At 49.6% G+C, this 25592-nt stretch overlaps 2 protein-coding genes across 4 annotated transcripts; one reads left to right on the forward strand and one right to left on the reverse strand.

Annotated features, from left to right (window-relative positions):
• The first annotated feature begins 1686 nt into the window (after positions 1-1686).
• f9a (coagulation factor IXa) lies at positions 1687-4359 on the forward strand. Its single transcript, XM_047024535.1, has 7 exons — positions 1687-1959; positions 2049-2073; positions 2310-2423; positions 2606-2740; positions 2877-3274; positions 3422-3548; positions 3665-4359. The coding sequence occupies exons 1-7, from the start codon at positions 1687-1689 to the stop codon at positions 4243-4245; spliced, it is 1653 nt and encodes a 550-aa protein (XP_046880491.1). The 3' UTR covers positions 4246-4359.
• A 5-nt stretch (positions 4360-4364) lies between these two features.
• On the reverse strand, positions 4365-25070 carry mcf2a (MCF.2 cell line derived transforming sequence a). 3 transcript variants are annotated; one of them, XM_047021565.1, is made up of 30 exons: positions 24302-25070; positions 19806-19874; positions 19558-19672; positions 18933-19023; positions 17036-17155; positions 16453-16569; positions 16064-16213; positions 15784-15899; positions 15510-15624; positions 15293-15412; positions 14828-15019; positions 14520-14711; positions 14167-14338; positions 12518-12597; positions 12266-12351; positions 12062-12128; positions 11808-11923; positions 11158-11227; positions 10915-11007; positions 10717-10809; positions 10366-10491; positions 10042-10263; positions 9564-9656; positions 9295-9373; positions 9079-9142; positions 7670-7770; positions 7426-7538; positions 6916-7028; positions 6618-6721; positions 4365-6383 (listed from the first exon to the last, which is right to left on the reverse strand). In XM_047021565.1, exons 1-30 carry the CDS (start codon positions 24417-24419, stop codon positions 6343-6345), a joined length of 3348 nt encoding a protein of 1115 aa, XP_046877521.1. In that variant the 5' UTR covers positions 24420-25070; the 3' UTR covers positions 4365-6342. The 3 variants fall into 3 exon arrangements, with proteins under 3 accessions (XP_046877521.1, XP_046877539.1, XP_046877530.1); XM_047021583.1 differs by lacking the exons at positions 18933-19023; positions 19558-19672; positions 19806-19874; positions 24302-25070 and having other exon boundaries at positions 16978-17054; XM_047021574.1 differs by lacking the exons at positions 4365-6383; positions 6618-6721; positions 6916-7028; positions 7426-7538; positions 7670-7770 and adding an exon at positions 7778-8819.
• Between the last annotated feature and the right edge of the window lie 522 nt (positions 25071-25592).

A 25592-nucleotide genomic window follows, 5' to 3' on the forward strand; every position in this document is an offset into this window, starting at 1 on the left:
GCGGCTTCCTTCCTCTGTGCCACATGGTTGTTAACATTGCCCCCTAGTGGCCTGATTCACTCATTAATTCAAGTTTGCATCTGTGAGGGTAAAAGTCTTCAACTCCTCTCTATATATAGATCAGATGGATTTCACCATAAGAATGTAAGGGACATCAGCCCCAATTCTATCAAAGCCTTTCATTGAATGATGGGCAGATAAGGCTCCAGTCCTTGGAAAGCATTCTCACTGTTATTATGGGCAGCAGAAAAACTACTGTAGTGGACATGGTGGACAGGAAGAAGATCTGATTGCTCTCCCAGTGCTGGGAGGAGGGTCCATCTGGTCATGTTTTACTAGCGAAGAAATAACCTCACCACAAATTACACCTGCTCCCCAAAGAGAGACCTTCAATAGGCCATGAAAATGCAACAACATGGCCCTGTTTGAAATCTATAAAAGAAGGAGCCCAGAGTCTCCCAGCATTTCTCGATAACTCCCTCCATGAGCTACGGTAGGATCGATAGCACTGAGAAGGTATCAGAGTGTTATTATATGCCTGAGCCTAGCCTGATCCCAGATTGTAGCTCCTAATCAAGTTGAAGCCGGTGGAGATTCCCAGCTCTGGACTCCTGGTAGCCAGGGAGAGAGGGATGGAGAGAGAGAGAGAGAGAGAGAGGGATGGAGAGAGAGAGGGATGGAGAGATAGAGAGAGAGAGAGAGAGAGAGAGAGAGAGAGAGAGAGAGAGAGAGAGAGAGAGAGAGAGAATACGTCAACTAGATCAATACGCCCCAGGTTTATACATCATTCTGCTCTCCTCCAGCCTTCCTGTCCATCAACCTGAGGCTTGTTTGGTTTGTTGGATGGTGACAGCCAGAGTCAAAGGTGAGACACACAGTGAGTTGTTTGTTACTTTAAAGCAAGGTGCTGTTGATAGAAATAGAGAAATAGAGTTCTGTTGTACTTATATATATACTTATATCTCTTTCAAGTTAGCTAACCCTTTGTTGGTTTCTTAGCCTAGGTCCTAGGATATTAAAATGTTTGAGTTCATGTGATTTACTTCCAATATAAAATGATTGACAGTCTTACAGCAGAGCTTGACTGCATATTGAGGGGTCAGTGTTAATTACATAAGTATGAATTATTTAGCTTGTTAATGACTCAATGAAATATAGATGGCCTCAGTCGATACTCCCCTCTGTCTAAGCAGCTAAGGGACCCCCTCTGGTAGACCACAGAGAGACACTGGGGTTGAATTTCAAACAAGGATCCTGGTGGGCTTGCTGCTTCAGCACTCTCCAATACACCCCTGGAGAACCACCTCAGTCTGCCTATTGACTGATCTGAGTGCACAGTGTCAACTTGACACAGTTTGAGGATTTAGTTTCAAGTACTTGCCTGCCATCTAGTGGTGAATATTGTGAAGCAAACATCCAAGTTGAATTTTTGAGGGATCTGTTAAGTGGATGAAACATTTTCCGTTATATTTTTAACTGTTGGTGGATTTTTTTTACATCAATCAGTATTATTATGACTATGAAGTGCTTTATGTGCTAAAGGCAAAGACATTTTTTTTTAAACAGCGAGAAACGTTTGTGATGAAATGTAAACACCCAGCTGCTGCACTTTGGAATGAAAGCTAAGAGCGTGTGGGATTGTGGTTATGTATGTACCTTCTAGAAGCATATGTTTAATCAACAGGGATGGTGGCAGTCCATCTATCTTTGCTGTGGTGCCTACTGGTGCTGGACTGTTTGCTAGGCTATGGTGCTCCAGATCCAGGCCCAGGCCCAGGCCCAGACCCAGGCGAGGTGTTCCTGTCAGGCCAGGCAGCCGATACAGTGCTGAGGAGACAGAGACGCTCCAACACTGGCCTGTTTGAAGAACTTCTGAAAGGCAATCTGGAGAGGGAGTGTCTGGAGGAGCGGTGTGACCTGGAGGAAGCCAGAGAAGTCTTTGAGAACGACGAGAAGACGGTGGGTGCGCATGTGTGTGTGGATACCGTTACCTGCTGAGGTCCTGAAGTTTGAAAACATATCGTTCTAACCGAAGTTTCTATTTTCAGATGGCGTTTTGGGCCGGCTATGCAGGTAGAACTCAGCTTAATGATTGACTGTCATGTTGACATAAACGGAGCTGTGTGATTCACCAGCTTCCTCTAAACGTGCGTGTGTGCTCATGAGAGAGATATCTCGGGAGAGTGGAAGTGGGTGTATGTGTGTGCGTGCCCGTGTGTATGAGTAATAGGGTTCAGACTTGTTGCCAGAGTGTTTAGCTGTGCCAGATGGTTCGGCACTCAGAGGTGTCACGCGCTGTGTGTCGTCAGATGGGGACCAGTGTAGGTCTCAGCCCTGTCAGCACCAGGGATCCTGTAGAGACATGCTGGCCTCCTACGCCTGCTTATGTCAGCCAGGCTTCACCGGCAAGAACTGTGAGATAGGTCAGTGATCTCCCTCTCTCTATTGCTTTCTCTGTCTCTGTCTCTCTATTTCTTTCTTTCCAGCCCCCCCCCCCCCCCCCCCACACACACACACACACCCTTCTTTTTCTCCCTCTCTCTCTTTGGGGTCTATCAATGATTTATGACAGAAAAATGATACTGGACTCCTCTGGTTTCCACAGTGACGGACAGACAGTGTGAGATGAACAACGGAGGCTGCCGCCACTTCTGCCGGTCTGTGGGCACAGCCGGGGCCCAGTGCCACTGTGCAGATGGGTACAAGCTGGCAGAGGACAGGCAAACCTGTCTACCTGAAGGTACACCACGCATTTACAAACCACCTACCCCACAGGACTATCTAACCAATGCAGCCATTGGAACAGCAGTGGATTAGGGTGGATTAGCATTATTAGCCCAATGTGTGTATGTGTGTGTGTGTTGCCACCTCACCAGTGGAGTTCCCATGTGGCAGAGATGCACGGATGGTGTCTACCAGATCTCTACTAACCAAGGGGAGCTCAGGCCTGGTGAACATCACCACAGTGGCCCAGATCCCTCCAGCTCCCTCCCCCACCTCAGACAGCACCACAGCCCGGCCTCCCACCACCACCACAGCCCGGCCTCCCACCACCACCACCACCACGATAAGCCGCTCCCGGAGCAGACTGCCAAACTGGGTGTACGGCCCTGCCGAGCCCCCCCCCACAGAGCCTCACCTCACCAAGCCCCGCCCCACCATGACGGCCTACACCAAGCCCCGCCCCACTGACATCCTTCCCACTGAAACACTGTTTGATAAGACTCGCATCGTTGGGGGCTACGCAGCCAGCCCTGGGGACATCCCCTGGCAGGTAAGAGAGGTTGGGTGGATGGAGAGGTCTGTAATGGACTATTAATGGGGATTACCATCCGTAAATGAAAGGGGGGGTTCAAGGATGGAAAGAGACTGCTTTATAAGTATGTCCTGTAAACCGCACTTCCTGGTCACTACCCGCAAGGTGGCGTTGGTGGTACGGTCCAGTGGTCAGTTGTTCTGTGGAGGCTCCATCCTCAGTGAGCTGTGGGTCATCACTGCTGCCCACTGTCTGGTCGAGGCCCAACACGGCTCTTACTTCGTCAGAGTGGGTAAGAATCTCTCTCTCACACACTCCTGTATCCGGATTTGTATTGTTGAATCTTACATTATGCAGTATCCATCCCTGAACATCATGTCATTTCCTGTGCATCCTGCCCTCCCACAGGCGAGCACAATGTGAACAGGAAGGAAGGGAGCGAGCAGGACCGGGAGGTGGCCCAGCACGTGCCCCACCCCCTCTACGACTCCACACAGAGCCTGTACAACCACGACATCGCCCTGCTCCGCCTCCGGACCCCCATCACCTTCTCTGCCAACGTACGGCCCGTCTGCCTGGGCCCCAAGGACTTCACAGAGAACCTGATAAAGGAGGCTTCCCCAGCGACCGTGAGCGGCTGGGGGAGGACGCGCTTCCAGGGGGCCACGGCCAGCATGCTGCAGTGGGTGGAGGTTCCCTTCACGGAGAGGACAGAGTGTAAGGAGAGCAGCAGCGCCCGCATCACCCGTTACATGTTCTGTGCCGGTTACCGAGACGTGGCAAAGGACGCCTGCCAGGGCGACAGCGGGGGGCCTCACACAAACCGTTTCCATGACACCCAGTTCCTCACGGGCATCGTGAGCTGGGGGGAGGAGTGTGCCAAGGAGGGGAAGTATGGAGTGTACACCAGGGTGGCCCACTACTACCGATGGATACGCCATGTCATGCAGGTGACCAGAGGCAGCCTGTTGACATCTGTTGACCAGTAACTAGGGGTAGTATTCGGTTTTCAGAAATACATCACTCCTATCTACGAGAAAAGCTTTCCATGTGATGTTACTACAGTAACATGAAACACACATTCCTGGTCAAACATAAGAAAACAATGTTCAATAAATACTTTTATTTGTCTATGTACAATATTGAAGCTGTACAAAATAACAAATTGGTAACAATAACTTTTGAAACAATAAAAATTATAAATCTGCTCAGTTTGTTCACTATTCAGGTACCATGCGTTTTGCCTCCAAAAAGAAATATTCAGTGACAAGCCAACAGCGCTTGTCAAGACACAGCATTTTCCAGCAATTTTTCATTAACATTTTTGAACATCAGAGTTCAGTGCAAAATGTGCATCATTTGGGATAGGGGTTGCAATCAAGGCACCAAAAAAGACTTCCAACAGCGAATCTATCCTTTTAAGAGGGGAAAAAAAGCTGGTGATGAGCAGCGATGCAGTCGAGCATTGCTCCTTTTAACGTTATATAGACATGATTTCACGGGGCTGCATAGCTAGCTCATGCTGCGAGGGAACAACTTGATAGCAAATAAATAAATTAATAACATACGAAATGTGTAGTGTGGAGCGACTCCTGCTGCTTTCCAGGCTCATTTCCACATCAAACGCGGCATATCAAAGGCAGCCCACCAACTGAGGCCTTGATTTGATGTGGTAAATTCATATAAGTCCGCAATCAATATTTAATTAAGCGTTCGACACAGTTGGTATACTTCATGTTTGCTGTATGATCCCCCTTAATGGGAAGCCCAAAAAAAACTGCCTCGCGGTGGCAGCGAGGCAGAGGACTGCCTCTGCTATGTAGAGGCACAGAGAGAGGGAGAGGCAGAGAGAGAACATTCTTCTCGTGCTCTGCCTCTCTCTGTTGTGCTGTCATAGAGAAACAACTCCCCATGTGGAGGGGAGCGACAGCAGTGTGAGGCTCCATGCTGCTAGCAGAGCCTCCCAGCCCTCTAAAGCACAGCTCAGGGCTGATGAATACACGCCTATCCATCATCATCATCCCCTCGGATGTCTGAATTTACACTCTGTGACAGGTGAACCACCGTTGGTATGCAGGCCTGCATCCCTACTGACACACAGTCAGCCTGGATGTGAAATGGAGGTATGTGAGTGACAGTCTTCTGCATAAACCAGGAAATGCCTTTCTTTTTTACAATATTGACCTTTCGCCTTAAATAAAGTGCAAGTTAGCATAGTTCTGAGCACAGGCAGAAGCAAAAGAGCATTAGATATTGCTTAGCAACACCAAGCTTCTCAAAGAGAATACTGAGATAAAAATACGAAGGAGTAAAAAGGCATTATGGCACGGCACGTTTTGGCATTCAGACTCTTATAAGAGTGTAAGAGTAGGGTGCCCTAGAAATGAGTGTTGGGTACATATGAGCAATGTATAAGAGAAAATTAATATAAACCAACAACACTTACAAACCTTCAGGTAAAATAATATGCAATGAAAATGAGAGATGTACCATATGTACAAAAATCTTTTTAAGAAACTATTCAGGTGAAACCTGCACTGACAAAACACACACACACACACACATACACATACACATACACACAACCACCAAAGTATGACTGATTAGCCATGTTGGTTAAGAACCTCTTCAATAAGTCACGAGGTAGAGTTCATAGATGTCCAATAGTTTCCCATTTCTGCTACACTAACCAATCAGAAAAGGCCATTGGTTGTTTCCAAGAGGAAGTGGAAGATAAAAGCGTTGACCCAAAAGAGGGCAGTTGATTGTCCAACAGGACCCACACCACCTGTGTCTTTGTGCTGGTACAGCCCTCTGCTGTCTAAAGTGTGTCCATCCTGAGAGAACACACAAGGTCCATAAGTAATGATCCATAAAAAAGTACCAGCCAACTTGCCATCTGTATTGATCAGCTAACATCAGTTTTGCTGTTGATCATCAGACTCCATTGTTCTTCTCTTAGAGACCAGAGCTATGAGCCGATGACAGCAGACAGGGAAGATGTGTGGGTCGGTTTGAGGATACTCCTTTTTCAGTGTGTCTGTCCATAGAGCCATCACTCACACTGGGATCCAGGTTTGTCTCCACTAGGGTGAGCTGAGCTTTCTGCCTTTCAAATTCCCTGGATCTTTAGGAATGAGAGAGCGAGAGAAACAGAGACAGAGAGAGGTGCTTCCTTTAAATTCAGGTATATGACTGGGACGGTGCAACTTGTCATTACTATTAGCAACATTAACTGACTAGAACCAATTATGTGCAAAGCACCCACTAGTTCAATTGTGGCACTAAAGGTATAATGTACCCAGAACATGATGTGGGGTGTGTAAGATACAGTATAAGGTAGTGTGTGTTCCCTTCTTACCCCCCAGTCTGAAGGAGTGTCCTCTGCTGCTGTTTCCCAGGATCAGCAGCAGGCTGGCGGGGGGGATGAGGCCCTGCTGTCTGCGACTCAGGTTCTTCACCAGCCTGAAGGAGGGAGGAGGGAAGGGGGGGGGGGTGAAAGGAGGTAAGGAAAGATCTAGTCATCTTATAGACTTTATCCTTACCCCGAGCTTTACTACATCCTAATTCACATCCAGCCAGCCAGGCTATCACACACATCCAGCCAGGCCCTCATACGAATCCAGCCGTCCAGATGATGGTACCCTCAGGACGCTCACCATTGGCCAGTGGCGTCTTCGTTCTGCAGCTGGATGACATCACCACACTTGACAGTGAGGTTGTCGGGCTCGTGTGGGGGAAGGTCAGCGAGGGCCCTGTACCTGCCTGGTGACTGGGGAACACAACACACTTAGAGGAGCAATACAACTGGGTCCAAATGCACTGATCTGAGCCATGTGGAAAAGTACTTTAGTAGTTGAGGTTGCACTGCAGTTGAGGTCAAATACAGACCTTGGCTGTAACCAATTCATTGGCTCTAGTACTGAGGTCTTCAACCCTGGTCCTCAGGGACCCCCTGTCCTGCACATTTTAGATGTTTCCCTGCTCCAACACACCTGATTCAAATGAATGGGTCGTTATCTAGTTATGCAGAAGCCTGTTAACGACCATTCATTTGAATCAGGTGTGTTGGAGCAAGGAAACACCTAAAACATGCAGGACAGGTTCTGCTCTAGTTTATAAGTAGTGTGTGGGAAGTGTGCAGGTATGTGTAGGTAGGTCTGTCTCACCAGCTGGAGAAGGTCGTCCTCCTCGGTGTCAGACAGCTGGGAGGGGTCCAGACCTCCTCCCCAGTCCTCCAGACCCTCACAGACGTCTACTGAGTGAGGCGCACCAGGCCAGCCTGGATCACACAGGGACATTTTGTACACATGTTACATTTGAGTATTTCTCCAAGAAAAACTAAGATGCTCTTCAAATAGTTAGCAGGTATTCACATGGTATTGGCATGGGTGCGTGTGTGTGTGTACTCACTCCTGCGGTTGCGCTGGTGTTGTGGGGAGTGGGGCTGGGGGTCTGGACTGCTCCGGCCTGACTCTGTCTCCTCAGAGCTCACTGACGCCCTCTGCTGTTTGCTGTGGGAGTAGCAGAACAACACAACATTAAACATGGAACTGCCTGACCTAAACCCACACACTCTGGATAGACTTGACCCCCACCACAGATCCAGGACCAGCTTGCCTGCCCCGAAATGTAATCAAACCCCGAACGGAAGGCAATATAATAGGCAATATGATACTGATCTTAGATCAGAGGCTTGGAGTAATTCTATCGTGTTCCGTAACCCAAAGCTACGGGCCACCAGTCAGCAGCCAGACAGGAGCAGAGCAGCAGAGCGGGAGACAGAGAGCAGCCAGGGAGCAAGCTTCTCTGAAGAGGCGACACACAGGCACTCTGCAGGGGCTCAACCCCATTCAGCACACACACGGGTGAGCCCTGGGAAAGATCTGGTCTTGATTTGTCCAAATCCTGAATGGAAGCGTGTTCAACGTGTTACTTGGACTGGTTTATGGAGAGCGAAACAGCCAGAATGGGTCATCGTTTCATTGGAGTTGGATCAGATCTCAAAATACGAGACCCATCTTCAAAGCAGGTCTCAAGTTGACATGAAGAAATAAAAAAATAAAAAACAATGGATTCAAACCCAAACATTCCGATGTAACCTAATGTCCTTGTTCTTTTCTTTATTTAGGTTCTTTTGCATGTCATGCAAAACTGCAAATCCAACGCAAACATGGGTGCAGTCTTTTGGGGTACCATGTCTGGGGTGGCTCCAGTATGAAGACCTGAAGGAGATAAGGACTGGCGGAGAGGGAGGGGTCAGTTATGAGCCGGCACGCAGGCTACATAGGTGCAGATGACGGTCAGTATGAAAACACAGCAGCCCTGGGTGGAGCTGGGCCCCATGCCGGGCCATGCTGAGCTGGGCCTGAGTTTACCACTGAGCGTCAGGGAGGGTCAGTGGCGCTGGGGGTGGTGGTGGGGGCGTGGCCGGGGGCGTTGCCGGGGGCTTCGGGGGCGGGGACTCCGGGCACGCAGACACAGAAAGACATCGGCGGAGAGCGAGACAAGGTCCAGCCCCGGCAGACAGCCTTTAGGGACCCCTCTGGATGGACGCACGCCCCTGCAGGAGGGGCACAGGCAACCACACACACTAGGACAGAGTGGGGGGCCCGGGGCCTTCACATACACACACAACCTGTGTCCTGCAGAAGCTCTACCCATCACACTACTTCACGCAAGCAGTGAGTCAGTAGCTGGCAGGGAGATGGGAGAGAGAGCATGTGCGGAGCCCCCAGGGTTGACTGTGTGTGAATGTGAGTGTGTGTGGTGTGTGTGTGTGTGTGAGTAGGCTGTGGTACCCATCACGCAACAAGACTAACCTCTCAGACCGGGGAGGAGACAGCTGGATGTGGTCGACTGCTTGGCCGGGTTGACACGACTCGTCTGAGAAAATGTAGCGGAAAGGTCAGGGGAGGGGGGGGGGGGGGAGAGAATAAAAATAGAGTGACAGAGAGTGAAAGAAACCAACTAGGTTAGCAGCAAACGCAATCCGACGCCAACACGCTCTTAGATGCCGCGCACAGTGTCGTCCCGACCTTTGAGAAGTTTCTGTTGGCTGGTGAGGATCCTGCGAAGCTCATTAAGCCAGGCCATCTTCACCTCCACTGTGGGAGCCTGAGAGACAGCAACACAAAGACAGGAAGCTGCTCTCCTTTCAACTCTTTCATCATCCACACTCCTTCATGTATATTATATAGGGCTGGCTGGGTGCCCCGTGTGAGAGCCACTAAATATGTCACTTGAGGGGGGAACCACTGGTGCGTGCCTCCGCTGTGGAAGACGACACAGCGGAGGGTGCCCTCACCTGCACCACGTAGACCTCCTCTCTGCCACTGTACCAGATCTCAAACTTCTTCACGTCCCCCTTGACGTTCTCCGTGATCCCCACCGCGCTCATCTACCCAGAGACACACTTCCTGTTAATTAACCCACGCAGACGCACGCGCACTTACACGCCCCCACACACAACCTGGGGCCTGAAAACAACATGCCGTGCGTCAAGTGTCAGACACGCATCGTCTTCATGCTACACAGCTGCTGCTTTCGACAGAGCCGTCTGCAGTGTGTAGCAGCTTCCTCCCCTTACCCTCAATAATACATGGGAACAGCTGGTGGTGTGACATCTTCCGTCAGGCTGTGGGCATGTCGACAGGCGCGTGCGCACACGCACCTCGAAACAAACATCCCATTTGGGAGTCTCTCTGACGGAAAGCATGTGTCGTGCATGTCAGGTGTCAGACAGCGACTGCGGTACAGGAGTAAGCACACACACACAGACACACCTTGAGACAGTGCTTGAAGCTGTAGGAGGGGGTCTTGTCGCAGCCCTCTCCGTGCTCCTCCCTGCGCTTGCAGAAGAGTAGGGCCCTTTCGTACAGGAACAGGTGACGCTGCATGGGCTTGAAGCGAGCCAGCTCCTTCATCCTGGTGGGCCCCTTCTTGTGGCTGATCCACACACTGAAGGAGCCCTGCATCAGCACTCGGCCCAGGTCGCTCAACTCTCCCTGGGCACACAGGTCAGAGCGGAGGGGAGTTGAGGGACGACAGACTTGCTAACACTCACACGCACTTATAGGTAGTGTTGTGACGGTGTTGAAGATTTCTACCTCATAGCCTGTGATGGCGATCTGATGCATGGAGTCGTTAACTGACTTGAGCAGCTCCAGCATGGCTGCTAGCGCCCCCTGCAGCTCGGAGGTCCTCTCACTGCCTGGGCTGTACTTCAGCAGCTCCTGGGAGACACACACACACAGGTTGACAAACACACAGGTGGTGGTTTCTCTCAATAGATACACAGTGATACTGTACAGGACAAATGCTAACCTAATATCTAGATGGTATCTCATCACTCATTGAATCTATTAATTGGTTCATGTTTTCTTGTACAGCGTCATGCTGTGGTGATGGGGTTTTGGACCATGCAGACAAGTGGTGGCACTTTGGTGTTTGTCTCCAACCTTTAGTAGTAGCTGGTACTTGGTCAGGCGCTGGACTGGCTTCAGAAGGTAAGAATCCAGGCCCAGTTTGTGCTCCAGTTTCTTCTGACACTCCTGTCGGTTCAGACGGATGAAGCACAATGAAAAAAGGGAGCATCTCTAAGACATCCAAGCCACAGCCCCATGATTGCAGAGCAGAAAAGATCAAAACAGCCCTACCTGGAAAAACGCACAGTCCGAAAACTGCCTCCACAGAGTCTCCGAGCGAGGTTTGTTCTGACAGTAGCATTCATACACCTGGAAGCTCTCCTTCTGGAACACAGAAACACCTGCTGTGAGTGCACAACACCCAGGAAGGACCCGTCACACACACACACACACACACACACACACACACACACATGAATGACATTGTCAGTCAAAAACGTCCTTTGACATACAGTAAATATATTCTTGTCTCACCCGTTCCAGGAAACAGGCCCCTACCCGCTCGGGGGCTTCCAGACAGCTCTCCAGATCCTGCAGGAACACCCTGTGGAGCCAGGTCAAAACACAGCAGGTGACACACCAACTACAGGACACAATACCACACTATACTCCGACAATTCACAGGCTCAAAAAAGGTACTGTCTCCAGCCTCCCTGGCCTGCTGACTGACTATCAGATATGAGGTCATGATGTCACTGTGCACCCCCCCCCCCACCCTCCCCCAACCACCCACCCGTCTGCCTCGAACCCTCTCCAGCTTAATCAGACAGTCATTACTGCAACTGCCACTTAGCAGCAGTTAGTTAGCTCTAATTCGCTAACAGGCCTCACACAGTCATCCAATGTTGCCAGTCAGCACAGCAGGGAGGCGGGCCCAGTGGGCAGGAAAAAAATCTCTCATTCACAGGAAATGCTGCTTGTGAAATACTGTACTGTAAAAAAACACTGTGAGGATATTGTAAATGTGATTTTAATCGTATAGGGTGCAATTGTTTATGCACACATCAAGAGAAGAAGAAAAAAACAGCTTATGAGAACAATCATAGGTCAATCTGTTCATGTATATACAATAAATAATAAACCTCTACAAAACACTGTCATCTGTGTGCATTCTTTGTCCTTGCCTGCTGTGGAAGTTGTAGATCTCAGGCATGTTGCCAAACAAGATGTCTCTCTTGCTATGCAGGAGTGGGGGCAGGAGTCCTGATAGGGCAGGGTTGTCCATCTCAGCCCTGTAGCCCTGTAATCACCCACATACTCAGCACCACCGCTGCTTCTGGCAACACCAACTGTATAACAATTGGGACTAAAAATACCAAATAATAGATCGAAGCTGTGTGTGTCTTTGGGGGTGTGTGTGTATTCATTGTATGCTCACCAGTAACACAGAGAGAAGCTCCTCAACATACACTCTCTCTGTCTCGATCAGCTCCCTCATCACACGGCTGTGGAGACACACACACAAAGACGCACACACACATACACACACACACACACACAGAGAGAGAGACAGGGGGCCACTGAACAAAGGGAACAGGAGTCTTAACGAGGATCATGACCGTTGAGTCGTCCTCCTCCCTACCGTTTCTGCAGGTCAGGGCTGTCGTCCCCTTCCAGGGTGTAGGACAGACAGACCCTGTTCTCCTGGTAGTCGTGCATCACCTCAATCTGACAGAACACACAGTACAATGCCCTTCCACAGTGAGAAGAGGAGAGTAGAGCACAGAGGTGAAGAATACAGTACAATTTCAGCGAAAGAACTGTCATTTGCGTGTCACAATTGTGTGTCTAGAGAGAAAAGGTTTTCCTTCTCCACTGGCCAGCTTCATCTCACCTTCCTGGAGTTGGGGCTCTTCCGTGACGTCCTCTTCCCAGGTAGAGAGAGATCAAAGGTGAACTTCAGACCATCCACGCCTGCAAAGAAGAGCAGCCGTCATGTTTTAGATCCATCGAGTCCACGTCACGACCCCAACATCATCATGACAAGTTCAAACAGCACGGTGTCTCTGCAGGACCACGTCACGACCCAAACATCATCATGACAAGCTCAAACAGCACGGTGTCTCTGCAGGACCACGTCACGACCCCAACATCATCATGACAAGCTCAAACAGCACGGTGTCTCTGCAGGACCACGTCACGACCCCAACATCATCATGACAAGTTCAAACAGCGTGGTGTCTCTGCAGGATTTGTCATGAAGTCATGACGAGGTGCTCTCTCTTCTATCGAGATGTCTTATTCATGACCATGGGTCCTGTTAAGACGAGCTCTGGGCCTTGGGGTTGTATATGAGCTTTATAGGTCTCCTGGGTAGGTATGTCCTGCCCCTGACCCCCTTACAGCAGGCTGGTAGATACATACTCCAGGGACCAGCCCTGATGGACAGTTTACCTAATCAAGGGTAATAGACTGGCTGTAGAAGAGCCTAGCAACCACTTCAGCGCATGCAGTTCACTGGCTGGACGCGTTTGATCTGGTTCTATCGTATGCTCTTTACCCATGATGAGAAACCAGCCTCTGATTTGACATACAGTATGCATGTGTGTGTGTGTGTGTGTGTGTGTGTATGCATGTGTGTACAGTGTTATCACACAGTAGCACATGAATCACATCTAACATGCTTCCCTTCATCTCTGAAAGGAGTTTCCTCCTGTGTTCCAGAGATGGAGCTGAGCTTCATCATGGTTCTCATTATGGCCTGGCTTACATCACAGGACCAGCAAAAGCAACTCACTGATCGACATTAATGGTTGAAAGGCAAAGGCCTATCCCCTCCCCTTACCATACATACTACACACACACACACATACATATATTCACACAGATACGCGCACACACACACACACACACACACACATAAAGCAGCATGGCAGCCTTTGTTCTGCCATTCCCAGAAGGCTAGTGGGAGATGAAAGGGTCTTTAATGTATATGAACTACACATGGCTCCTTGCTACTGTGGCTGGCATCCTGCTGGCTGACTGTACATCCCTAAGGACTGATTAAAGTACTATGCTAATGCTACGCTTGGAAGGTGGGCCTTTTGCACAGGTTTAAGCCCTAAACACTGTGTTATCCTCCTCATTAAAACAGGATTTGTTGGCAGCTTTGATTACTTCACTATGGAGCCATGCTGGACCAGGGAGTGAGTGATGGGATGGAAGCCCTGTTTGAGAAGGTCTACGGTGGGCTGTGAAGACTCCCATGGCGCCCAGGGGAGAGGGACCACGGACTGGACCAAGGCTGGAGGGGCAGAATGAAGGGTCTGGATGATGAAAGACGTGGTGAGCTGTGAGCCTCCCAGGAGAAGAGCAGCGTAGTTCAAACCTAACACACCTTTATCTCCTTTTGTATATTTCTTGAGTTGTCATGTCATTTTTTCAGGCACGGGCTTTGAGATGACCCAGGCGTACATGCATGCTTTAGTGAGTGTGTGTGTGTGTGTGCTTGTGTCCACAGCAGGCTGTGCCAGAACCCAGTACCATGTTTGGGGGAGAAGAGGGGGGACTTGGAGCGTGGGGGGTTCTCTGGGCGAGGAGCCACCAGCTGGACTGGGCGGACATGCTTGTCAGCTAGTTTCCTCAGGCAGGCCTGCCTGTTCTGGACCATCTCCTGCACCGCTGTGTGCTTCTCAAACGTCCTCTCAATCTGAGCCTGGAGCGGCGAGAGAGAGAGAGAGATAGGGATGTGAAGGACAGAGATGAGAGAGCGGGGCAGATGGTTTGGGAGGAGGGAAGGGAGCGGAAGATGAAACCGTGTGTCTCATGCGTCTACTGTCCTGCTTCAGAACACTGTCAGAATGTAAGCTATCAACAGCTTCTGGGATTGTGGTCACCTGGAGTTCCGTGGTGATGACAGCCTCGAACTCCATGGAGAGGAGATCAGGCCTGGAGCTCAACAGGGACGGCGCCCCCTCCAGGAACTTCTCAATGTCCTTTAGCGCAGCCTGGGCGCCCTCCTTCGACTGGAACTTATCGACCATCTGATTGGCTAACAGGTAGGCCCCCGCATCACACCAGGTCAGAGCCTATAGGAGGAGAGAAAACAGGCCCATCAAACATCACGCACACTTCCTTCCCTCTAGGGATATGTTATCGTCATGCCCCAAAGTGGGTGTGGTTGTATTCACGGGTGTGCCTCTACCTGGTCGAGGCGTAGGAGCAGCTGGTGTGTGTGTGCGAGGTGTGTGTGTTTGGCCCGGAGCGAGGCGCTCAGCGTGTCACAGTGGTGGCGCAGCTCGTTACAGCGCTGGACGATCAGGGCCATGGCGTAGTGATGGCTGGCGGCCAGCTGGTGACCGTGGAGGATGAGGATCTGAGCACGGCCAATCTCCTCCTGACCCCAACAACAGCAACCACAACAACAATATAAACCAACAATACCAACAACAAGTACAACCTTGATAACAATATCAACATCCACAATAATAACATAAACCACATCATCCTACAGCAAACTCAAAGGGAGTCAGACAGACCAATCAACGGGGCAAAAGAAACAAGGTATACAGTGTTGCACTAGGTTTGCAACGACTGTAAAGTAAACCTCAACATACACAGCATAACTGAGTGTAATCCTCTGTGCTCGCTGGAGCAGTGAGCCACTGACCTGGGCCTGGTTCTGAAGGCTGTCCAGTTCTCTCAGAGTCTGTTCTGTCTGAGCCAGAGAGTCTCCGCTCAGCACGAGCGCCCTCTCCTGGACCGACACGCGCTCCAGACACAGATCCATCTAATGCGGTAAAAACACAGAGTTTTACTACACACTCTGAGTCACACACACAGACACACACACACACACTAACTGTCCCACACAGAGTTAGCTGTACCTGCTGAAAGCTGCTCTCGTAGCGGAGCAGCTGCAGATACTGCTGCAGTTTCAGGTGGTGCTTCTCAAAGAAGCCATCGAAGGCAGACTCCATGTCTCTAAGCTGAGCCAGCAGCCTGCAGAAGAGGAGGAGAGAGGGAGAGAGATGGACGGGGGGAGGGAGGGTAATGACGAGAGAGAAAACATAGCTGGTGGAACGTACTTAACGTTCTGAAGTCACAAATTGACTTCTTTGTAAGAACAGGATAGGAGGTTGAACGACTCTGAGGTTCTACCTCTGGACAGTCTCCCAGTCCAGCCTCACGTCCCAATGGCAGTCCACCTCCTTTCCAGAAGCTTCCAGGCTGGAGAGTAGGTGGCGCCCTTCCTTTGACACAGACTGTATCGCCTCCTGTGGTGAGACAGCAAAGGGGAGAAGCGCTTATGGAAAACCGACAACATATCAACCATGATATAAATATTTCATACATTTCAAAACGATGACATTAATGGTGTCTAATGAGACGTTCTTTTAAAGGTTGCTAAAGCGCTGTGCCACGGAGGGACGTGCTCTACCTTGAGCTTCCTGTACTTCTCTGTGTGTGAGCGGAGGAGGTGCTCTATAGCGCTGCCCTCATCTGGCAGATCGGTCTCCGCCAGCTCTGTGCCGAAGGCCTGCAGCATCTGGGCGATGTCCTTCACTGTCACTGCAAAACTCTCGATGGCCTGTAGGAGGAGCCAAAGACCCTGCAGCGGTGATGTCACTCCAGCAGCGACATCTACAGAGCAAAGCTGAAGAGTCTACGAAGACTCAAATGACGTGACGGACATGTGTGTTCCCAATGTGACATCACACTGCTGTGCGTCTGGCACGTGTAGGGCAGCATGTACCGTAGGTTGCCGGGTGCTGTGGTGTCATTTGAAAGGTCAGGTGAGTTACACAAGTGTGGCTGCCGTCACCCTACCGTCCGTAAGACAATCCAGTCGCTGTGACAGTAGTCTAGAGTGCCCCCGAACTCCGAGGTCAGCTGGTTCTCATCGATGTAGTGCAGCAGGTCTGTGACGGAGCTCAGCATCACAACCTGCAGGACCAAACACTCTGAGACGGGGCTGCTCTTCACCCACGACACAACACACATGGCCACTGCTCCCAGCCAGCGCTGTGGTCAACGTGATACGCAGGCATACGTTGTATGGCCACCTAAACATTTCCTGTGCGTCGCTATGAAAAGAGCAGTGATAGATGGCTAGGAAACAGCACTGGACAGTATGCCTGCTACTTCACACAGGACCACACCACTGGGGAGAGCCAGGACCGGTGTAGAGGCACGCAGACTTCAGTTGTTCAACATTTCACAGATAGATCACAGTACAATAGATACGTTGTCCATTGTGGCAGATGATTTAGCATTGTGTGTCCCCTGAAAAGACCTGTATTTATCTAAGAGGAGATGGTAGGCGTTATTCTAGGGAGTAAGGATAAGGTATACCTTGTGGTGAGTTGAAACATGTTTGGTAACTGAGGAGGAGGAGGAGGGGCTGCCTTACGGGCATCTTGAGCATGAAGTCCTCCTGGCTGAAACGGAAGCCGATGTCTGTGACCGTGCGCTGGAAGAAGCTGGTGGGGCGCAGCACCAGGACCAGGTGGAGGTTCCCAGGGAAGGAGGCCTGGGGGAGGGGGAAAGGACATACGTAAGACCCCTCTCTGGAGGTGGGATGTTGGGGAGAGAGGGATGTTAGACCCCAGTCTACGGATGGAAGAAAATAATCCCCAATCCATCTAGAAACTCTGATCATAAAAAGGCTATTTGAACTGATAGCACTGTACCTGTAAGTGGAGAGCAGCATGACTAACCATGGTGGAATAGTCACAATCAACCACTCTGACAAGGGAATCAACTAGCTGTCTCTACACAGAATGAAAGACACTCTGTCTCACCCACACGGTCAATCAGATTACCGGTGAGTCTAGCCTGAGAACGTGGGGTCTACAGGGACTTGCACATGTTAAACAATCCTCTATCAGTTTTGTTCTGCTTGTATAAGATGAACATGAATTGCACTTGTTATTAATGTGCCTGTGCTTTTTTGCTGTGGGGATATCCAGGTATATTTGTGAACTGACAGGTGTACTGAAGTTGCAGTGCAGCAAAATGTCTTCACAAATGAGGAACAGAGACAGGGTTGGTCGAGGATAGAGAGCCACTATCTTGAAAATATTTAGGGATCATGGTTCAGATGGATTCTGACATTGCTTCGTTTGATACCATGATCTGATGAAGTTGGAGGATGAATCTTTTTTCATTGACCCCCATGTGCAATGATGAGGGGTAGGTCTGTCCCATGCAGCGGTAGGCTACTGGTTAACGTCTACATGCATGACACCGTTTCAACTTGATATGATACAACACGATGCCTGACAAAGGTCAGAAAATTATACCATTGCAACATTAATAGTTCTTCTTGCGTATGCGTACGATCTACGTTTGACATTCATTTGTCCTCGCTCCCAAATGTAGGAGGTATTCATAAACCTGAAATCTTACTAGGTAAAAACGCTGAACGAAAAGTATTGATAAAAACACTAATACAAATGATGGCCCATAGTGGATCTCACTGCATCAAACGGGTGACTAAGCTATATTCCGTTTGCACCGCAGTGCTACACTGACCAGCTGCAGCCAAGGAACGGAGCTCTGCCGCATTCCTAGCCCACCAAAACTTGAGCATAACTCTTCAGTGACTTATTGAAACTAGTCAAAAGCGCGTTACCGGTGTTCTCCGCATTCTGGGTATCCCTCGGCGCTGGAAACTCTCCGCCATCATGGTGTTAGAAGCCATTGTAACGGGGAGCCTCGACCGTCCAGTTACTAGATCGGTGCCAAGGTAGCCTATATGCTGCTAGTTCTCGGCGGCGGGAGTACAGCCGCAGCATTGATGCTGCTGCCACAAAGAGGGTGGCAGCGCTGTCTGTAAATCTTTCCCTCCCTCCTGTCTCCCTCCCTCCCTTCCAACGAAAAAGCGTCATCAGCAGATTTTGCTGGCTCATGCATTCGTGTCCTCACGGCTCAGGTTACAGTGAGTAAGCCAGCACAGAACATACCCTTTAAAAACTTCGGGTACGTATGAAAAAATTGTAACTTAAAACTATCCCATATTTAACTAGAACAAAGGTGTGTGCAAAAACGGAAGCAATCAAGACTTGATTCAAAATTCGTGAAGTGGTCGAACAGAAATTCAGTACCATGGACAGCTACTCGAGCAAATCTAACTACTGTAAAGATTGAAGAAGAATAGATTCACACAAAAAAGGTGGTTAATGTATTAAGAATGCTGAGTGTGACACACAATCACAGATGCATAAGCCTTCTCACTCACACACACTTGTAATAATGATATCAAGTTTTATAAGAAAGTGTCTTCTTAGAGGCTTTAAAATGCTCACCGCAATTCTGGCAAGTGCAGTTTTGATAGAGCTCCAAGTATCCAACCTTCGGTCTAAAATGATGATAAATTTGACGCCTGGCTGCCGAGCTCTGGGAACACAAGCAATGAAACTCCTTGAACATGTATTTAAATCCACCGCAAAATGCACAGTGTAGCCTACTTTCAACAAGAAAAGTTATGCAGGAAAAGTAATGGAATCATGTACAACTGAAAAAGAACGCAGTCAGCACTAATGAAACCTAATATATGCAATGTCGTTGAAAGGGATATCATTTTATTTAGTCTGACAGTTTTTTGGAACACTGCCCTTAGGCACGTGTCCTATGTTCCTATTTCTCTTTGGGATTTACCTGAGTTTTACCACAGAGGACATGACTAGAATTTCTGAATTGGAGGTGTAGCTACAGAGGGCACCAGAAGCCATCTGTGTCTGTGCTCAGAATACTAACTCTGATAACTGAGGGGAGGGCACACTGCATTGCAGAGAGAGAAAGAAAGAGAGAGGGAGAGAAAGAGAGAGAGAGAGCTAGAGAGAAAGACAGAAAGAGAAAGACAGAGAGAGAGAGAGAGTGAGAGAGTGAGAGAGAGAGAGAGAGAGAGAGAGAGAGAGAGAGATCACTCACCGAGGTATCAGTGTGAGGTATGTCAAGACTTTGGCTAAAGATTCCTCTGGAATATCACTGAAAGCAGAGCATTCTGGGAGGGTGATGATGACGCTGGAATCCTCGCCGCGGCCACCTAGGAACAAACAATGATGTGAACATCCAGTGTCAATGAGGGTAGCCATGTTTGGTCACCCTCAAACGCTCGTGTAAACATGGTATGAGAGGCTGGGAAGGGGCCCAGATGAATATGAAGTCCAACAGCCTACCTGAGATGTAGGCCACCTGCTTCTCTATATAACCTCCCACCTCCTTCATACACACAGGTACAGACACCTCTGAGGGGAGACAGAAAGAGAGAGAGAGAAAGAGAGAGAGTACATTTATTATCCATGGAATTTGAGGATAACGAGAAGATAGTTGTGAGCAGGGGGTAGGATTGTGCTGAGTGATCTGATGGTAGAGGAAAGGGCCATGGATATGCTGTCAAGGGATGTCCATTTTTTTTGCATAGGCCTGCTTCAGGTGAAACTGCAAAATGTAGAAGTTAGAAATACTGCCACCATGTGGTCAATCTAAGTACTACAGCCACACTGCAGTGCCGACGTAAATCAACGGAAGCAGACTCACTTTGCTGTCAGTGTCTTAGTTCCCCTTATTACCCTCCAGGAGGCTACACATAACCTCCTTGTAACCTTTTGGCCCCGGGTGGGAGGTGGGGGGGGGCAGCACGGACTCACACGTCCAGCTGCGGCTCCATGCTGACCTGTTCACCTCATGCTGACGTTTATACAAGACCTTCACATACCTACTTCTCCTGTTGTATTGTGCAGTGGTACAATCATCATATACAATCATCAACGTATTGCAACATCTTATGGGTGTGGCAAAATGTTTGTTGACAAAAACACAGCATGATTGGAACTGTTTCTGCGTCTTTCACAAAAAGACAAAGTGAAGATTTCTCTTTCTTGACAATTACATTGTGCTGCAAATCAACAGGGCAGCTGATTCACACACACAAATCAATCTTCCTCATGAATAATAGACTGGAGGTCATTAACTATGAATAGGAGCGCAAACAGCGGCACAGAGCGGAAGGAAGAGAGGAAGGTGGAGAGAGAAAGAGAGAGAGAGAAAGAGAGAGAGAGAGACAGAGAGACAGAGAGAGAGACATAGAGAGAGAGAGAGACGGAGAGAGAAAGAGAGAGAGAGAGAGAGAGAGACACAGAGAGAGAGAGAGAGAGAGAGAGAGAGAGAGAGAGAGAGAGAGAGAGAGAGAGAGAGAGAGAGAGAGAGAGAGAGAGAGAGAGAGAGACAGAGAGAGAGAGAGAGAGAGAGAGAGAGAGAGACAGAGAGAGAGAGAGAGAGAGAGAGAGAGAGAGAGAGAGAGAGAGAGAGAGAGAGAGAGAGAGAGAGAGAGAGAGGAGAAAGGGAGAGAGAGGTGTCCCATGTGCGGCAGTGTCCTCTTCCACGTCGCCACCTGTAATAGTGTCTGCCGGAATGTCAGCGAGACAATAATGAGCTCCACTGGTCGCTGCTGAATATTTAATGAGTGTGTCTGACAGTGACAAGAGAATGACAGGACTGAGCTGTGCTGAGCTGGGCCAGGCCATGCCAGGCCAGGACAAGGTAGGACAGGACGGGTTAAGAATACACAGCTAAGGTGTAGAATTACTGCCTCAGTGTCAAGTTCAAGAACATCAAATTGTTGTATCTATCTGTCTCTTCTGGCAGAATACTTCCAGTTAACCAGATCTCCTGCAGTATCAGCAGTTCAGAAGGTTAACCAGACCTCCTGCATTACCAGCAGTTCAGAAAGGGTTCAGTGGGACAAAAGCATGGCTAGAGAGCAACAAGACATTCACGCTGCAAAGCTTCTCTCCTTTTTCATCAAAACACAAAGAGAGCTTGATCCCCATTGTATCCCAAACAGCATTTATCACTGAAAAACACATCTAAACATCATGTCCGCCAGACATGAACACTCAAAGAACACTGTTCAGAAAAATGATAACAATCAGTCTGGTGACGTCTCCGCAGCTCCGCTCCCCCCCTCCCCTCTGCAGTCCTTCCCCTCCAGCACCACCCCATCCAGACACGCTGGGGAGAAGGCTGCCTCGCTGCTACAGCAGCCTGGGCTGTTCATCATGCGGGCTGGTTTCATCCTCCTCCTGATTCAAATCTGCAAGCACGCTCATCACGTGGCCCTCTCCCTTCTCCCTGCCTGCTAAACTAAGATGTCTGCCTCCAGGCCCTCTCAGAGAGGCTGCTGTCTGGCTGCCTCTGCCTCCGGGCCCTCTCAGAGAGGCTGCTGTCTGGCTGCCGTGCAGACGGCTCTCCCTCATCAAAGCCCCGGGCCAGTCAGGTGACAGGAGTGTCCACTGTTTGTCTGGGACACACAAATAGCCCCTGTTTGTTCTGCCTGTGGCACAGAGACTGATGTTACCCAACCAGAGTGTCTAGGGAACGAGACTTCCAGTCAGCCAGACAGATCAGGCCTGGCTGATGTCACCCCTCAGCTACAGTGAGATAGTGTCTGTTAACTGCCCAGTGAGATAGGACTATTGTTTCGGATGAGTCGGCGTCAGGACTGTTTACTGTATCTACACAGACAAACAGATCCCTCTTTTAGGGGTCGGGGGGGAAAGATTAGTATGCAATAGATGACGTGTCCACCACACCTGATCACCCATCACCCATAAGGTGCAAAACAGTGAATGTAGGATATAGAGGGGACAAGGTTTGTCCTGAGCAGTCATGGCTGGTTTCTTATAGAGGCCACATTGTGGAGAGAGAAGGAGAGGGAAAGAGAGGGAGATGGAGAGAAAAATAAAGCAAGAGAGAGAGAGAGAGAGAGAGAGAGAGAGAGAGAGAGAGAGAGAGAGAGAGAGAGAGAGAGAGCACATGGACACAGGCATGTATGAGCAACAGCCAGCTACATTATTACAACAGGGACAGAGAGAAACAGTCACAAGCATGAAATCCCACACAGAGCATGCAATCCCCCCCTCTTACACACAAACGTGCATAGTACACAAAGGCACCAGCTTACGCTTACTTGAGGTCAGCAGATATTTTTACCAAACAACACTTTGAGTGATAATGGGATTAAAATACAGCTGGTGAAGTTTGTGGAGGGAGTTCGAGGAAATTCCACGCTTCCCCATCTAGGCTTTAAGGCACCCTGATTTAGCATTTGCGAGGATGCAAGCAGCTTTTTTAGACCTCTGTGTATAATGTGCACACTGAAATGAAATGGGATTTTAAATGCCAGTGGATTAGCTCCCTAAAACGTTGTGCTAATGATGCATGATGTAGAAGCATCTGGAAGTGTGGGTGTGTGGTTGTATGAGCCTACAGAACATCAAGCAGGAGGCCATGTAAAGAACACACACAGTACACAACACATACAACGTTTCCCAGTTTACCTCAGTCACACAGCCCACAGGTCAAAGTTCAATGTAGGGATTATCTACTTAAAACATTCAGCCTCCTTTTAGCCTCTCCCATGCTTCGGACATGGCTGGGAAAAGATGTTTGTTTTGCAGGAAGCTAATGACAAAGCGCACGGTGGGAGAGGCACACGTGTTTGACCACCTCTGGACATATTCATAACTCAACTTGTTTACCAAAGTCACTGCTAGCTCTCTCCTCTCCTACTGTGTGCTAGGTCATGTATAAACACATATCGACCTCACCTACTCTTTCCCTCTCCCTCCCTCCCCCTCCCTCATCTCCCCCCTGCTTCTTCTCTCCCCCCCCTCCCCCCCCCCTGCCTCTTCTCTCCCCCTCCTCCCTCAGTCTTGGCAGGTCCATCTGAACGTGTGGAGCGTGGCTCAGGTTACATTCACATCGTTAGGCTGAACAAACTAGACCTGGTAAAAATAGAAGCTGAGGGTAACTGGTTTCCTGATGTCCCTGTTAACTTCCAGGCTCAGAGGAAAAACACTACCATAATTTCTCTGAGGGCCCTCAATCTCACTTCCTGGCAGAGATGCTCCGATTGAGGCAGCACTAATGAGAGAATAACAGTCCTTGCAGGCCTCAGCAGTGTGTGTCTGCATCTCAGAGGAAATACAAGAACGGGAGAGGGGGCCATGTAGATAACAGGATCACATGGTTATCTATCACCTATCACCCTTGTGCCCTCTGGTCAGGTCTGGGGTCTATTTCCATCTATTTTGATTCATTCTCATGTCCACCAGAATGCTTGCAGTGTCCTCTGAGGTTTATGCAACATCATGCTTTATGTCTAAACTGATCAAGATTCAGCTTTAAAGGCTCATCTCTGAAACGCCCCCTGATAATTTTACTGAAAGAAAATGTGGATCAATTGGGCTTTATCTGGTCAAGTCACATCCATAAGGTGCTCAGCTGTCAAATCTGTGGCCTGGCCATGAGCCATTGCCAAGCCCACCCAGATGTGGCTGCAACCTACTTACAAACAAACATCCATCTATGCTACAGATGATTGCTGTGGATGAAAAAAAACACAAACTAGTTCCAGTTTAAAAATAGCCCACATAATCCCTGCAAGGCAACGTCACAACCCAGCCTCAGGCAGAGCAACAACATCAGTAACATATGGAGAGTCCTCGACCTGTGTGTGTGTGTGTGTGTGTGTGTGTAGAAGAGGGGACTTCAATACCCTACCTGAACAGGGGTACAGAAATAATATGATGTGCCCTCAAGTATGAGTTTGAGGGCGTCTGCCTGGTGAGAGCACAGTGATGGAAGGGCAAAGCAGAACAAGAGTACTCACGTTGCAGAGTGCTCTCCAGCTCCGAGCCAGCCTGCAGCAGGCTGCGATAGCTCTCCATCTCTCCCTCACTCTCCTCCTGGTCCTGCCCGCTCTCCTCCTGCTCCGAGGCCGGGCCCATCTCCTCCCCCTCTCCCTCGCTCCTCCCCCCAGGGTTAGCCACTTCCACGTCCGTGGCTGTCAGTGCAGTGGAGGGTGCTGGACGCTGTCAAGGCCTCATATCCTCCTGAACCCTTCCGACGGACCTGCTGTCACTCCTCCACATGCAGGGGGAGGGCGTGGAAATGGAAGCCCACCTGCCTCTGCCCGTCCTGGGCTGCAATTGGGGCGATCCCTGGTGCCGTCTCAGGATCCTGAGTCACCTTGAGCTGCATGGAGCACATCCACGCAGAGCAGCACTGCACTGACGGAGGAGGAAGAAGGGCTGTCCTCACTGAAACCAAGAATCAATGGTAGGCTGTTCCTGCCAATGTAGTCAAGAGTCCTTCTGTTGCAATGATGCACTTTCCCCTCACACAAACACACACACACACACAAACACAAACACAACCAGACAGCCACACACACACAAACAGTAGTTCTGCCTAGAAAGTGTCTTTGCGTTAAAAACTGCAGTGCCTTAATGAAGACCCCTTCTAAACAAACACTACCCTCTCCGTCTGGACATCTCTCTCCGTCTCCCTGGGCTCGACGCTCACCCCCCTCTCTGTTTCGCTCTCCCTCTCTCCGTCCAGGCTTCGGTGCGTCAGCTCTGCGCTGTGTGAGGCACAGGCTGCTGACACACTGCCAACTCCCTCCCAACTTTTCCTCCTCTCTCACTTCAGACTCCTCCTCCTTTGGGCTCCGTCTGTTCTTAGTGGTCACTCTATTCCTGGGGCAGGATGTGGGCAGAGGCTGCAGAGCTGGCTGACATACAGCTTACAGCAGTGCTGGGTTATCTGACACTGCTGTTAAACTCTTCCGCAGACTCTACACAAACACAGTGGATCTATTGTAGAATTGTATTCTCTTCTTCACGAAGCCAACACATTGTTCTGCCCATGCAAACTGCACACACAAACACACAGAGAGAGAGAGCAGAGAAAATGAACGGGTGTCATTGTGTACATAATGATAGAGAGGCTCACTCATCTCCTCCACCCCCAGAAGTCAACCTGCTTCTGTTCTGGACAGAGCACACACACACACAAACAGGAGAGGAAGAGGACACAGCAGACATTATGAATTAAGATCAGACACACAGTAAGTCACTTACAGGGACACACATACACCGCACGTCACTTAGTTACTTGCA

The sequence above is a fragment of the Hypomesus transpacificus genome, chromosome 1 (genome assembly GCF_021917145.1).
Source record: "Hypomesus transpacificus isolate Combined female chromosome 1, fHypTra1, whole genome shotgun sequence".
Classification (NCBI taxonomy): Eukaryota; Metazoa; Chordata; class Actinopteri; order Osmeriformes; family Osmeridae; genus Hypomesus; species Hypomesus transpacificus.

What these genes read in the sequence shown, in the direction of transcription:
- f9a (XM_047024535.1), top strand. Translation starts at nt 1,687, where the DNA reads ATGGTGGCAGTCCATCTATCTTTGCTGTGGTGCCTACTGGTGCTGGAC. An exon ending in TTGAGAACGACGAGAAGACG is followed by an intron (nt 1,960 to 2,048) that starts GTGGGTGCGCAT and finishes TTCTATTTTCAG; the next exon opens with ATGGCGTTTTGGGCCGGCTA. An exon ending in CTGGGGACATCCCCTGGCAG is followed by an intron (nt 3,275 to 3,421) that starts GTAAGAGAGGTT and finishes ACTACCCGCAAG; the next exon opens with GTGGCGTTGGTGGTACGGTC.
- mcf2a (XM_047021565.1), bottom strand. Translation starts at nt 24,419, where the DNA reads ATGGGCCCGGCCTCGGAGCAGGAGGAGAGCGGGCAGGACCAGGAGGAG. An exon ending in GCTGGAGAGCACTCTGCAAC is followed by an intron (nt 19,875 to 24,301) that starts GTGAGTACTCTT and finishes GTCTCCCCTCAG; the next exon opens with AGGTGTCTGTACCTGTGTGT. An exon ending in GAAGACGCCACTGGCCAATG is followed by an intron (nt 6,722 to 6,915) that starts GTGAGCGTCCTG and finishes TCCCTCCTTCAG; the next exon opens with GCTGGTGAAGAACCTGAGTC.